At 32.7% G+C, this 13,916-nt stretch overlaps 1 protein-coding gene across 1 annotated transcript; it reads right to left on the bottom strand.

Moving 5' to 3' along the window:
- Positions 1-249: 249 nt before the first annotated feature.
- On the bottom strand, positions 250-1,574 carry LOC134268599 (neuropeptide Y receptor type 4-like). Its single transcript, XM_062750859.1, has one exon. The coding sequence runs from the start codon at positions 1,519-1,521 to the stop codon at positions 319-321; it is 1,203 nt and encodes a 400-aa protein (XP_062606843.1). The 5' UTR covers positions 1,522-1,574; the 3' UTR covers positions 250-318.
- Positions 1,575-13,916: the final 12,342 nt, after the last annotated feature.

Here is a 13,916-nt window from a genome sequence, read left to right on the forward strand (position 1 = left end):
ACTAACTGCAGAATATCGGTTTCCCGGTGTAAGAGTATATTAAGAACATAAGACGAATTATCATTTAATAATTATTAATAAGGTGATTAACTTTAAAATCGCCTCATTCATAATTTCTTTTTTAAAATGATATTTTTAATGTAACGAATTTCACCTTTTTAAAAAAAAAAATATCACAAATATCGCCCTTTTGTTCAGTCAATCCATAGATATTTAAAGCAACTTCACAGAAAAGCATTTTGCTTGGCCGATATGCTTCAAGGGAAGGTGTTACATCTATGAGTCGACATCATGAAAGGGCTATATTTTTATATTATCCTATAAGAATCTACAATTTATTACATTTCTTATGTCATTCCTGAAAGTAACATTGAAAAATGCATAAATAACAGGGTTCGCGATGTTATGACTAAAATACAAGTAATAAACAATAATGTTGGCGTCAATCACACGAATGGACATCAGCCATGCTGGCAAGAAGGCAAGGATGAAAACAACAGTCACTACAAACAAAATCCCAGCAGTCTTTATGTTGGCCAATCGTAGTTTGTTTCTTACGGATCGCTTGCTTTCTGTGACGTAATTATTATTCATCAGTCTCCGGCTGTTCTCATTTTCTACGGTTTCATTGGCTGTTAGTTTAGTCGTACACGTGTTCGTTATTGTGTGACTTGTCCGTCTGTCTGCTCCTTTGTTTGCGCGTTGACTTTTCCTGTACCTTCTCAATGTGATGGATTTGAAGATTAGAGCGTATAGAACGGTAACAAACGCACATGATATCAAAAATAGAGACGCATAAAAGTTTTGATAATTCCTCATGAATCTTTCATCAAAATAATCGTAAACGGGGATACAATACCCCTCATAAGCTAATTTCATATTGGAAAAATTATTCGAATCATTTCGTTGAAAATTAAATTTATGTAGCGTATCGTCGCCATGGGTGTTATTTTGAGGTTCCATTTCCATTCCATTATAAGAGAACTGCTCATCACTACCAATTACAGGAGCAGTTACATTTTCTTTTGTCGCAGTCGTCTCCGAAATTGGATAAACTCCGTGCGTAAGTGAAGGAATTACTCCTAGAGATAAAGCAAAAATTAGAACTGCCAGGATTATTTTCTTGGCCATCCTAATGTCTAAACACTGATTCCAAGGTCGACAAATCTTGAAATATCGATCGAACGCGATCAGAACCATAATAAAAGCCGAAAATGGGATATTGGACGTAATAAGAAAGGTATATATCTTGCATTGTAAATCATTGTTTATTCTTTTTGCCATCACTTCGTAATAAATAGTAAATGGAATAATTATCAAACAGGTGAAGAAATCTGTCAGAGCTAGAGCTAGAATAAAAATGGTTGTTGTTGATTTTTCTCTCTTTCTGGAGAAAATATAAAAGACGAATCCATTTCCAATGGATCCGGCAAGACTGAAGGTTACGAGGTACCCAATGACAACTACAATGTAGGGATAGTCCACGTGATTTTGAAGACTGACGTCACTTACTCCACCCATCACGTAATTTTACTCCAATGATTTCAAATTTAACTTGAAACCATTACAACTTTGTGAAATTCTCCAACTACCTATAATTAAAATAAAGAAAGATTAGTTTAATGCATGTAAGATTTTGTAGAACTAAGGAATATTAAAAATAAATTTTTACATCATGAAAGCAGAATGAATCTCATTTTAAATACAACAAATAACCTAAGTTCTGAGTACATCATGCAGTCATTGTGATATTTTTCTTCATACATTTTTATGAAAAGATGTGCAATCTTATAGCATTGTACTTTAAGAAATATAAGTAATTGTATAATCTGAGGAGATCGCGACATGCATGATCGTGTGATTGTAATACAATGAAAATAAAAGGACTTGAAAACATATTTTTTTTATCTTTCTAATAATTTCTTCAACAAAATTCTATAAGAAAAAATTGTACTTCTAGTCTGTCTTCTGTCTTTATTATATTCCTTTGATATGAAATTCTATATTTGACAGCATGGGGCTCACTAGTACTTCTAACCGCTTTACACATCATTTTCTAAACGATGGTATGTTAGAATTACAATGGTGTGAAAAAAACAAAACATGCAATGTGCTTTTACACACAATAAGCAACTTTTGGAACAAATTGAATTTTTTATTTACAATACTGTAGATATCTTAGACAATTTTTATTATACATAAATGATCTGAACATCTGCAAACACTAAACTGACTGTGAGAATAATAAAAAAGTCTCCATGTTCAGGAAAGCTATATTTCTTGCTTTTCCATCTTCTCATCTCAAGAGGAAAATGCCGTGGGCATTTCATTCCTGTCGTCCACGGCCATATTACTGATATTAGCCGTACCAATCTGGTCCATTATCTTTCAGAGTGCCCTAATATTGCGGCATAAACCCTGATATTCATGTTTTACTAACGAAAAAGGCAATCAAAGTCTCCATATTCGAGTGTTTCAAGATAATGATTGAGAGTTTTATTTGAAATAAAGCGGTTTTCTTCGTGTTCAAATATCGACTTCTTTGTCATTATCAAACTTCATGAGAAAATTAAGACAATTAAAAATGTGTTTCATTTACAATGTTTTTTTTTAAATTTATTATTGTTGTATGGGTTTGTTTTCTCTCTTTAAAATTTTTGTGGCAAAGTATGCTAAATGGCTATGAAAGCAATGTCTTAAAAATAAACTTCAACTGTAACGTGGCAAACTCAGGTTTTCGTTGCGCACTATTTTGAGTACATATATAGTTATACATAGCGAATTTACACTTTGAAAGAAAATAAATTCAACATCATTTTATCGAAAGAGAGAGAAAAAAAACATATAAGAATATAACAGTTAAAAAACAGACTTTTAGATGCATCTTCCTATATACATTGATAGGTAGAATATATGACGTCGTCTGTGTGGGTTTGAAAAGAAATACCAGCTTAAAGGTAACAATCAGGGCCGATAAGGGGCCGGTTTTACAGAAGACCTTACGACTAAGACCAAAATTTAATAATTTCGCCTAATACTTTCTAAATTTTATTAAATAGAAAATTATTTTGATCTTTTTAAAAGGTCTGTAGAAAGGTACTCTTATGCTAGCAATTTTTAAAAAAGTCATGAATTTTGCATAATTTTGATATCAACTAAAGTTTTTGGACTTAGTCGTAAATTCTTTTGTAAAACGGGTCCCTGTACTGTAGATTTTCATTCTTATTTCGATACGATATATCCCGGTGAGCTTGAGATAAAAGATACCATAGAGTCTGACACATCTGTTTCATACTTTGATATTTTACTTGAAAAAGACATTAATGTTAATGTTAATCTAACAACCAAGCTCTATGATAAACGTGATGACTAACTTTTCTATCGTCAACTTACTTTACTTATGCAACAAAGCCAGCAATATACCTTCATCACCTGCATACGGAGTTTATATATTTCAGTTGCGTCAATACGCAAGAGCATGCTCTGCCTATGAACAATTTTCTAAAACGAGGTAAATTATTGGCAAACAAGTTGATGAAACAAGAACATCAGCAGTCTCTATTGTCATACTAATTGTTAGTTAATTTTTTATACACTGAATTGACGACGGATTTTTCCGTTATTTCCCGATCATGACAAGAAGCACCGATGGGCAGAAGATGCTCATTCCTCCATGGCACCTGATCCCACCTCTGATGTTTTGGAGGTCCATGTTTGCTCTGCTCCTGTTTTGTATTGTTTCATGGACTTTTGATCTTCAATACTGTTCGTTATCTACATATGTTTCATTTCTAATAATACTCGAGGACTTAATAATCAATTAATTTCGCAAGAAACATCCATTGCAATATACAATCATTCCTTTTTGGTTTTTATGGTTCTGAAATTATGCAACTGTCTACTCACAAATTGTTATTGTTCTTGCAATTTGATGTCTAAGGGTCATTTTGAAATATAAAGCACTCAACTAAGCTAAGTTGAAGAATCAACCAATATTAATTTGGAGCGAAGCAAACAAAAACCTCTAAAACAACAAAAAAAATGGATCAAGTGCTGCGGAGGATTAAAATTCCCTTTGACTTCTGTCCCGGACGTTCTCGCCACATATTCCTTGACATGATCAGGCAAATGGAACGCTGAATATTCAGTGTGAAAATAATGGTCTATTGCTTTGTTTGAAAAAAGTCATCCAACATTCGACTTACGATAGGTGGATTTACTGAAAAGGTTCTTTTATCGACACTAGAATTTGCGCAATGTTGAATTTAAAGAATATTATAAGATTGTCGATTTCCTTATAACATCAATGTTTTTTGTCAAATGACATTGTTTTAAAATTTGTTTAGAGCACGCTCTCTTGAATCATCTGGGAAACAAAATCCATATACAGGGTAATAATTTTATGTATCATAAATAAGGAAGATGACAAAAAAGTTGAATCATTACCTTTTTGTATGGAACGCCGTCACTGCCTTATAGCAGAACACTACTACTGCATTGTGTCAACCTTCCATTACATTATGTCAACTCTTTATGACATTAACCCACACTACTATTGAATTGTGCCAACCTTCCATTACATTATGTCAACTCTTTATGACATTAACCCACCCTACTATTGCATTGTGCCAACCTTCCATTACATTATGTCAACTCTTTATGACATTAACCCACACTAATATTGCATCGTGTTAACTTTCATTTACATTATATCAACTCTTTATGACATTTACACATACTACAATTTTATTTCGTCAACTTGCATTTCGTTATGTTTACTTTTCATGACAATCTTAGTTTTTATTAACTGATGTGAAAAGCTCATGCCATACTGTGCGCACTCTTCTACATTATGTCGATTCACTATTACGTTATGCGAACGCGGGTATCCTCGGCCTTTATATGAGCATAACTTATTTTCCGCGTTCCGCAAGCACTAAAATGGCGGGAGAGAAAACTGTCGTAGAAGAGATTCTCAGCGATTTCGGAATGACATCTTTTAATGAAAACTTTAAGCGACAAATGATTGACAATCTTGAAACATGCAAAGCCTTAACACTGCGACTTTGAATTAAAGTCACGTCGAAATTCAATGGTGTTTACTTTAATCTGATAATTAAATAAATAAAATATTATGAGTCGTACAGCAATCATTTTTTTCTTTTTATTTTGAATTGTTTTTTTTTTTTTTATAAAAGTCTTAAACTTTGTAGGACTTTGCATTAGTTTCACATTAAGTTTAGCTGAATTAAGTTGAAAACTTTTTTCTATAAAACTATAAAGCCTGAGAGCTTCTCCGCTTTCCGCCCTTGGTCCCCAACCATATACCGCCCCCTTCCTCGTTCAAGATTCCCATATCTGCCACTGATATGTGCCCATGCATGCTTACTAAGGCATATTCAATTGATATAGATGAGCAACTGGTAGATTTTTGTAATAGAATTCTGGCCCTGGAATGATTAAAAAAAAATTACTAACTCCAGTGACGTAGCATCATTTTTTTTGAAAGAGGAGGTCAGCCAGTAAAAAAAATCATTTATCCGAAAAAACTAGACAAGCCAAGAAAAAAATGTCCAAGTCCGAAAATCCTATTTCGGGGAGAGTGGTCCAACTTCAATCAATCCTATTTTTTTCCAGATATATTATATTACCTTTAGTGGACTATATTTCAACAAGAAGTGGGGGTAAGGGGCTGTACAGTTTCAATGAACATTACATTTTCTATAGTAAAGTTATGTCTGGGAAAAGAGGGGGGTTGATATTATGTGCCTGTAATTTGTCCTAATCAATCACGACCCCCCCCCCCTTCTTACCAGTCATTAAAACACGGTCGTCAACATTCATTATATACTAGATATACAGCTTTGAGATAATGTAAATGTATTTTTGCATCAGGTAATGAACTTGGAATCCACATGATAAAGAGTTAACACAATATAAAGATATTTTTAAATCACATAAGAAAGAGTTGGCATAACGTTATAATATATCCACATCACGGTATGGAGTTTTGACATAATGTAATAAAGTGTTGATATAATATAAAGATATGTTCACATTATGTTATACACTTTTTACACCACGTAATAAAGCACTGACATAAAGGTAAGATGTGTTCACCTAACATCATGATGCCCTCGCCGTAAAATAAAGATAAATCCATATCACGTAATAATGCTTTGATATAATAGAAATATACACTCCCAAAAAGGAATGGGCTTTTGACTTCATGTGATGATAAGTTTAATTATAAAACACAATTTACTTGACGTAATGCAATTTTGACCTCACATATTAAAAAAATGAAATGATGCAGAAACATTCATTTCACGTAATAAAATTTTAACACAATGTAAACACATTATCACTTCACATAATGAATTTTTTACTTCAAGTTATGAAGTGCTGACATAATGAAAGGATGTATTTACTTCATGTAATACAGCATTGACATAATGTTAAGATATATTTTCATCATCCCAGAAAAAATGGACATAACGTAAAGATATGTTCACATCACGTAATGATAAATTGACGTAATAAATGCATAGTTGTATGCTATAAGGCAGTGATGGCGTTCCATATTTTTGCCTTTATTACCTAGACACGTCAGTCAGGGTTTAACTAAATTATAAATGGAATTTGAGGACAACCATATCGACTATAGAACTTTAAAAAGCAGTAAACTAATAGAAATATTAAATAAATGAAAGCAGCATTAAGGCAATAAAGTACATCCCTTCTATACTTCGTTGGCCAAGAAGGAATGTACTCTCACAATTTACTTTATAATAACGAATACACGTGAAATGATATTACGATCTTTAATACAATAAAACTCAAGGATAACGATTTGAAAATTATATGTATGGAGCGAAATGTTTGCTAGTTTAATTAAAAAACCATGAAATATTCAGCGATTCATTCTTCAATAAAACAATTTTTCCTAGAAGATGTTTTAAAGTTATTGAAACTTCGAATTTATGGGAGGGTTTGATTGACATATGATTGCACATTCACAAATTTTAATTTTAGTCTTATAACTTAAAAATGGCTATTTTGTCGTGTATTAATGAAAAATATTAAAACCATAATTTAGAAAATTCAGAGTACAAATTTTGGAGCAGAACAAAACGGGCATCTAAATTATCAGAGCTGCGATCAGGTGCCATGGAGAAGTGAGCATCCCCAGCCGACCAGGCACAGCCGCTCTGTGCTTCTATTCATGTGGAATCGGGAAATAACAGGAAAAAGTCTGTCGTAAATTCAGTGTATAAATAATGGCCCCAACAATTAGTATTAAAAATGCCAGTCAGCATATGACTCAATGATAAATTGTATTTGCTGACAAGGTCATTGTATTGACCGTAGTCCTTACGAAATACAGCCACGTATAAGGTGGTTCAAGTTTCAGAAGTCATGTCGATAAGTGCGTACGGTAAAAATTGAAATCCGACAAGTAGATTTAGCTGACAAAGTCAAGAGAGTATCTTTATCTTCTTTATTTCCCTATATTCTATAAAAAGATAAATCATAAATCTATTATTATCATTTGCTGGTCATTGTATCAACCATAAAACTTGCTATATAACCTATGTATGCCCTTTCCAGAGTTATTTGACTTACAAGGAAATTACACTGTCTAACAGTAATGTTACTGAAAATTTTTTTTTATCACAAAACATGTGAAAAGGTGTTTATTATTTTTAAAAACTCAAAATCGACCCTTAAAAATCAAATATCTTTTTGCTAAGCTTAGTATTCAATATACGTCAGTTAGTAATATTTCGATAAAACATGTTTTCCGAGAAATTTAATCTTAAACTCGTTCATCAGTTGTTAGATGACAAAATGAAAAATAAACTTTTTAGTACCTTGTTTTAACCTGCAATTTGTCAAGAAATAGGAAATTTGATGTCATATTTCTGATTCTAAATAAAAGTAAGAATAAACTCTACAGCAAACAACTAGGCACGTCACAGCATGTGATTATTAATTCTAGCTTGTTTCTTTCAGATGTACACGTATTCCCGAGAGACCAGGGGCCTGTTTCACAAACGTTTCCTAAGATATGTCGTAAGATATAACTTAAGATATGCCTAAGTTATAACTTAGGAAGTTCCTAAGATATGTCACAGCTGTTTCACGAAACAATCTTATCTTAAATTTTTCCTAAGTTATTTCTTATGTTGTGCGAGGGGCGGGAGGATTGGAGTTGAACCCCACTTTCAAAGGACTTGGAAAAAACTATGTTTTAACTTTGTGAAGTTTGTTGCTAGAATTCAGATACATCAAGCCCTCTTCCCTTCCGTGCACACGATATTTGTATTTTTTTTTAAACATTGTTCTAAGTGTTATACGTTTACTTTATTTTACTCTTTATCAGGTATCTACTTGTAAATGAAATTTTAAAAATGATATCTTCGTTGCAAACACATGTGAGAGAAATTAAAAAAAAAAAACCTGGCCAATTACTTTAATCCACGTTAGTTGTTCGTGCTGTGTAAAGCTTTCTCATATATATAAAAAAAGAATGCCATGCCAGAAAAAAAAATCCCAAATTCGCGACTACAGATAGATTTGAAAATAAGAAGAGAAGATAAAAAAGAAAATTTATTGAAATCTCATGCATAGCTATACATAGTATTAAGCGGAGAGGACAACTGGTTGTAATGTCATGGTCGTAGAAAATGCAGGAGCACGGGAAGGGGGGGGGGCTTTAATAATAACTTTACCGATGTATAGAATAATATAGAAAACAAAACTGCGTTATGATGGTGTCCTCTCAATAATAACGTCCTATAGAGGAGATTAGATGCAACCAATGGGAGAAACATCTATGTCCAGAGCTTCGTTGGAGGTTCATCAAGAATCACATACTTATAGAAAGTTAACAAGTGTTTCCATTTATCTAAAATATCATTTTACAAATTATAATTTAATGTCGATTAAAGTACTAGTAATAATAAATAGATAAACATGTATATGTAGATAAAAACGTAATTTATACATGCATGTATAACAATGGATCAAATCATATGCTATTTTTTTGTTTACAAAGGTGTGCTCTTCAAATGATGGGGTAATATTCCAGCATGTGTACATTTATTTCGACAGCTCCAGTACGTATTGTGAACGGACACATGTTTACCAATTATTGAAATCCTAGTATTTCCATGCAAAGTAAAGCAGTTTTAACCTGGAGAGAACACAATCATTCATATACTAGTAGTCCATTGGATTTTCCCTCCCCAAACACATTCTCTCTCTCCATAAGAAATCTTGATATGCAGCCGCAATATTTAGTTTCTTCTTAAGTCATCGATTTATCTTTCCTAAAGTTACGACGTAACTGAGGAATATCCTAAGATAAGACGAGGTTAATGAAACGGATAAGTAATGAACTTAGGAAAAAGTTCTTTCCTAAGATATAAATTAGTCCTAAGTAAGCTTTGTGAAACGGGCCCCAGGGGCTCGTAACATAAAGGGTACTTAAGTCTAAGACTATGCTTAAGTAGGACTTAAGTACATTCTTAGTCTTAAGACCGTAACTAGAAGCGTGCTAAGATTTCACAATTTAAGCAGGACTTAGGCGACCGGTAGAGGTGATGAAGTATGTCTTAAGTACCATATACCAAAAATTTGAATTAGATATTGTTAAATTCCGGCAATTAAAATATTCCTGAGAATTTTTTTTCATTAAACGAGATGAATATGTACATGTTACAATACAGCGAGGTATATAAATTTAAGTAATTTGTTCATTAGATTAATTTTGATAAACATTATTAATCGTACAAAATAAGATTGGTACACAAATTCATAAGTTTATTTGGTTGGGATTGATGCTAAAATACGTCATAAACACTACTCACTATAAGTAAAAAATTGTACAAGAATGGCGGCCTTACACGTGTATTTGAGAAATATTAAAATGAACAGGACATTCAAAGACAGTATTCTTTTTAGTGTTTTAGGAGATGCTCACGGTATGTCTAGAATGTCAATGTCACGGGTAATATCACAGGTATCAACAAGTATTGCAAATCATGTAGACGAATATATATAAGATTTCCAAACTCCAAATGCAGAGAAAATCACGAGTTATGACGGTTTCCTAATATTTTAGGTTGCATTGATGGAACTCATGTTCCGATCATAACACCTTTAGAGGATGAACATTGAATGTCAACAGAAAGAACTTTCATTCCATAAATGTACAAGGTGTGAGTAACTCCGACCTCCGATTTACAAATTACAAATTAAGTGGCCAAGTTAAAAAAAAATCGTATCACAATTATTTTGACAAAGTTTAAAAAAAATAAAACCGAATTTGAAAAGCCAACTTTCTGTGCGTTTGTGTATGTGTGTGAGGGTGTGTGTGAGAGAGGGTGTGTGTGTGGGGGGGGGGGGGGGGGGGTTAAACATATCCCTTCATTCATATAACTTTAACTTTACTAATGATTATTGTTCTTTTTCAGAGAATTACTAACGATTATTACTACGGATACTCTTTGTTTATTTTATATAAACTTTATAAGTAGGAAAATCTGGAGGACAACCCCCTTTCCACTGCATCCGTTGCTGCACCGGGTGGTCTATCAATTGTTCTTTTGAAAAAAGTTCTGTCTTTTTATACTCCTTATCATAAGCGTTTCCAAATTTCAAGAAGATTTCATAGAAATAATTCAGTACTAAATATATTATTAACTTAGTAATTCTATCATATAGAAAAACAACTTGTCTTGACTCATGTTTCATTTATAATTTATAGTCAAATATATAAAAACATCTAAACTCTAATTTAAAAGTTATTCCCATGAAATATTTTAGACTTAAGTTTGACTTAGCTAAGACCTTGCTTAGTCTGTTTTATGTTATGGTATAATTAAGACTGACTTAAGTAGTACTTAGGAAGGTCCTAAGAATGTGCCTAAGTCCTACTTATGACCCTACTTAAGTCAAAATCTTAGCAAGCTTTATGTTACGAGCCCCTGGTCCTTTTCATCCTACACTAGACAAGCCTGCTACCTGGCTTCTCTGTAATTAGCAAAATACCTAAGGAAGTGAGTTCTTAATATTACTTGACCGAGGAAATCATGGTAAGAACAAAGAGATACTCAGAGATTGTTTTCTATTTTAAAAACACCGAGTAAAAAATTGATATGTGCGACATGTAGAAAATTGTGGTGAATGTCACTGACCCTACTGCTATAAGGATTAATGCATTTAGCGAACTTCAGGGTTTAATAAGAATTAATCTTTGCATCTAGATACTGCAGCTGATTGACCCCTGGTCATTGACTTCCGGGGCCCCGACCGCATACTAGCAAATCTGTTAAAATTCTAAGATCCTTACATGCTATTTTTCTAATCCTTTTACTGAACTGCAACCCGGTCTGCTGGGATAATTATTGTATATTTTAGCTCACCTGAGCTGAAGGCTCAAGTAAGCTTTTCTGATCAAAATTTGCCCGTTGTCTGTCGTTGTTGTCGTAATTTTTCACATTTTCATCTTCTTCTCAAGAACTACTAGACCAATTTCAACCAAGTTTTCCACATAGTATCCTTTGGGTATAGGTAAAGAAGATTCAAATTTGTTCAAATCCAAGGGCATACATCATATAATTACTAATTAGTTAAAATTAATTGCATCTTTTAAGAATCTTCTTCTCAAGAACCACTGTGCCAGAAAAATTAAAATCATTCGAGTCAATACTAAAGTGATATCTGCTTTTTTCCTCGCCACAATACTCAGGTGAGCGATGTAGTCCTTAGGTCTCTTGTTCATTTATTGTATGTTGTTAATATGCAGTAAATAATAGTAAACATTTTCTGTAAATTTTGGATTCATATCTACTTTATATTATAGTATGATACAAATAAAATGCAAAAAGTAAGAACCTGTCTTTAAAAAGTTCCAGATAACTAGTTTTAAAGCATAAACAAGACTGTTAATGTCGAATTCGTGCTTTGCACAGATAGTTCCTCAGCATTTAAGCACTTCTTGTCTAAAAGAAACGCTGTTCAAAACATCCCGTGGCTTCTATTTATAAGACCCAGGATAAATTTTCACTTGAATCTAACTTGCCGAGTTTTTAATTGTAAAACCGTATCAATTTAAACAAACTTCATATTTTGCAAATAAAAAACTAGACATGTACTCCTCATAGAAAATACTTTTCAAATGATGCCAGGTAAGACCCTGAAAAGGCCCTTTTATCAGTCTTTTAGAAGTACATGTAAGTTGGCAGGAGAGCTTATATCATGATTTGCTCTCTATTATGCATTTGGGAATATTTTTAACATTATCTAAACTGGTAGACATGTCTTTGTCAACTATGATTGACATTAATACGCTTATTAAAACCTTCACTTCAACTGCCTCCAACAAGCTTGGCTTGTGAGAACTTGATTACTACGTGCTCCTCAAATCTAAGAGTTGTAAGATGCTTATTTCATCTTCTGGCCCAATCGAACGGAATAAATCAGAGTTAGTGCCTACCTCTGCTCCTTCAAGATTCCAGTCTAGCTTTATTAATGGGTCTTTCTACACGTTTTAAGAAAATTAATGGTAATTGAACATTCTTAATAAGAATATGTCCTGCCGGAGAAAATATCTCTCAATTTAATTAGGTCCCCTGGCCACATTTTGTATTCACTAAGCGTGAAGTAAATTGCATGCGCATCTAAATCTATGTTACTTTAAATCATGGAAGGCTTCCATTTGTAAAGACCCATAAATAAAAAAAAAATGGTGACTTCTTCCATGTCAACTTTAAAATTAATGATAACTGTAAGAACTAACGCATTGATTTTTGTAAGGTACAGACTCGGAAAAAGGACAGACGTCAGTTTTCATGCCAAGAAATCCTTCTAAGTCCATCTAAGTCTTTATTTAGGGTTAAGTCTGTAAAACCGCAATTTTTTACGCTAGTCAAGGATATCCCTGAGAAACTCTGTAATTTTTAGCAGCCTTTAGATATGGACCATAAAGTTTACCAGGATATAAGTATTTGTACATATAAGTACATGTACTTGTACTTATATGAATATTTTATATAGACTGAATATTTAATATATAAATGGCGAAAAAGATAAGTGAAATGCGACTTGTTTGACAAAAAAGAGAAAATTTGAATATCATGACTTATATGTTGCTCTAGCATTTCACACGGGAATATAAAAAAAAATATATTCCATATGGAATTTATTGAAACTACGAATTTTGGGACGCGTTTGATTGACACATGCCTTCACTCTCACAAAGTAAACTGTATTTTTTGTTGTGTATTGAACGAAAAATATCAAAACTAATTTAATCCAGAAAATTCAAAGTAGAAATGTTAGAAAACTAAATGAACTCACCAGTATTGTCAATCCGTTCTTAGTGATATGTGCAGAGTTTAACAAAATGAACGGGAAATGTAAACTGTCTTTGTAAACAGGGCATGAGCTCTGTTTTTGTTAATACTTACGTTATATACTAGGGCTGTTCAATAAATAATGTCCTGAGCTCTATGAAATAAAATATAGAAATTATATGACATTAAGCTTGAGTTTCTCTCATGAAGGAATCTTTAATGAATTGATTACAGTTTATTTGACCCCCTTTCATCAGATAGTTTCATTGTGAGAAGTTCGAAAACAAGGGCTATTCGAGACACTGCATTAATCAAAGTACTGAGACATTACTGAAAGACGGTCTCAAAAAAATTTTCATGCTAGATTTCACAAATGTGATTTTTTTAACGAGTTTTGATAATTTTTTTAATTAACAAACTAAAAACAAAACTGTGAATAATATAAATTCGGGTTTTTCATTTAACTTGAAGTAGAAATTTCAATAACTTCTAAGTCTAGAAACCTTTTTGAATTGTCCGAATTTCACCTGGTCCGAATAAATATTTTCCCGA

The sequence above is a fragment of the Saccostrea cucullata genome, unplaced genomic scaffold, assembly GCF_032062105.1.
Source record: "Saccostrea cucullata isolate Sc308-1 unplaced genomic scaffold, CSIRO_AGI_Scuc_v1 ctg9632, whole genome shotgun sequence".
Lineage (NCBI taxonomy): Eukaryota > Metazoa > Mollusca > Bivalvia > Ostreida > Ostreidae > Saccostrea > Saccostrea cuccullata.

Coding starts and splice junctions, on each gene's coding strand:
- LOC134268599 (XM_062750859.1), bottom strand. CDS start 1,521: ATGGGTGGAGTAAGTGACGTCAGTCTTCAAAATCACGTGGACTATCCC.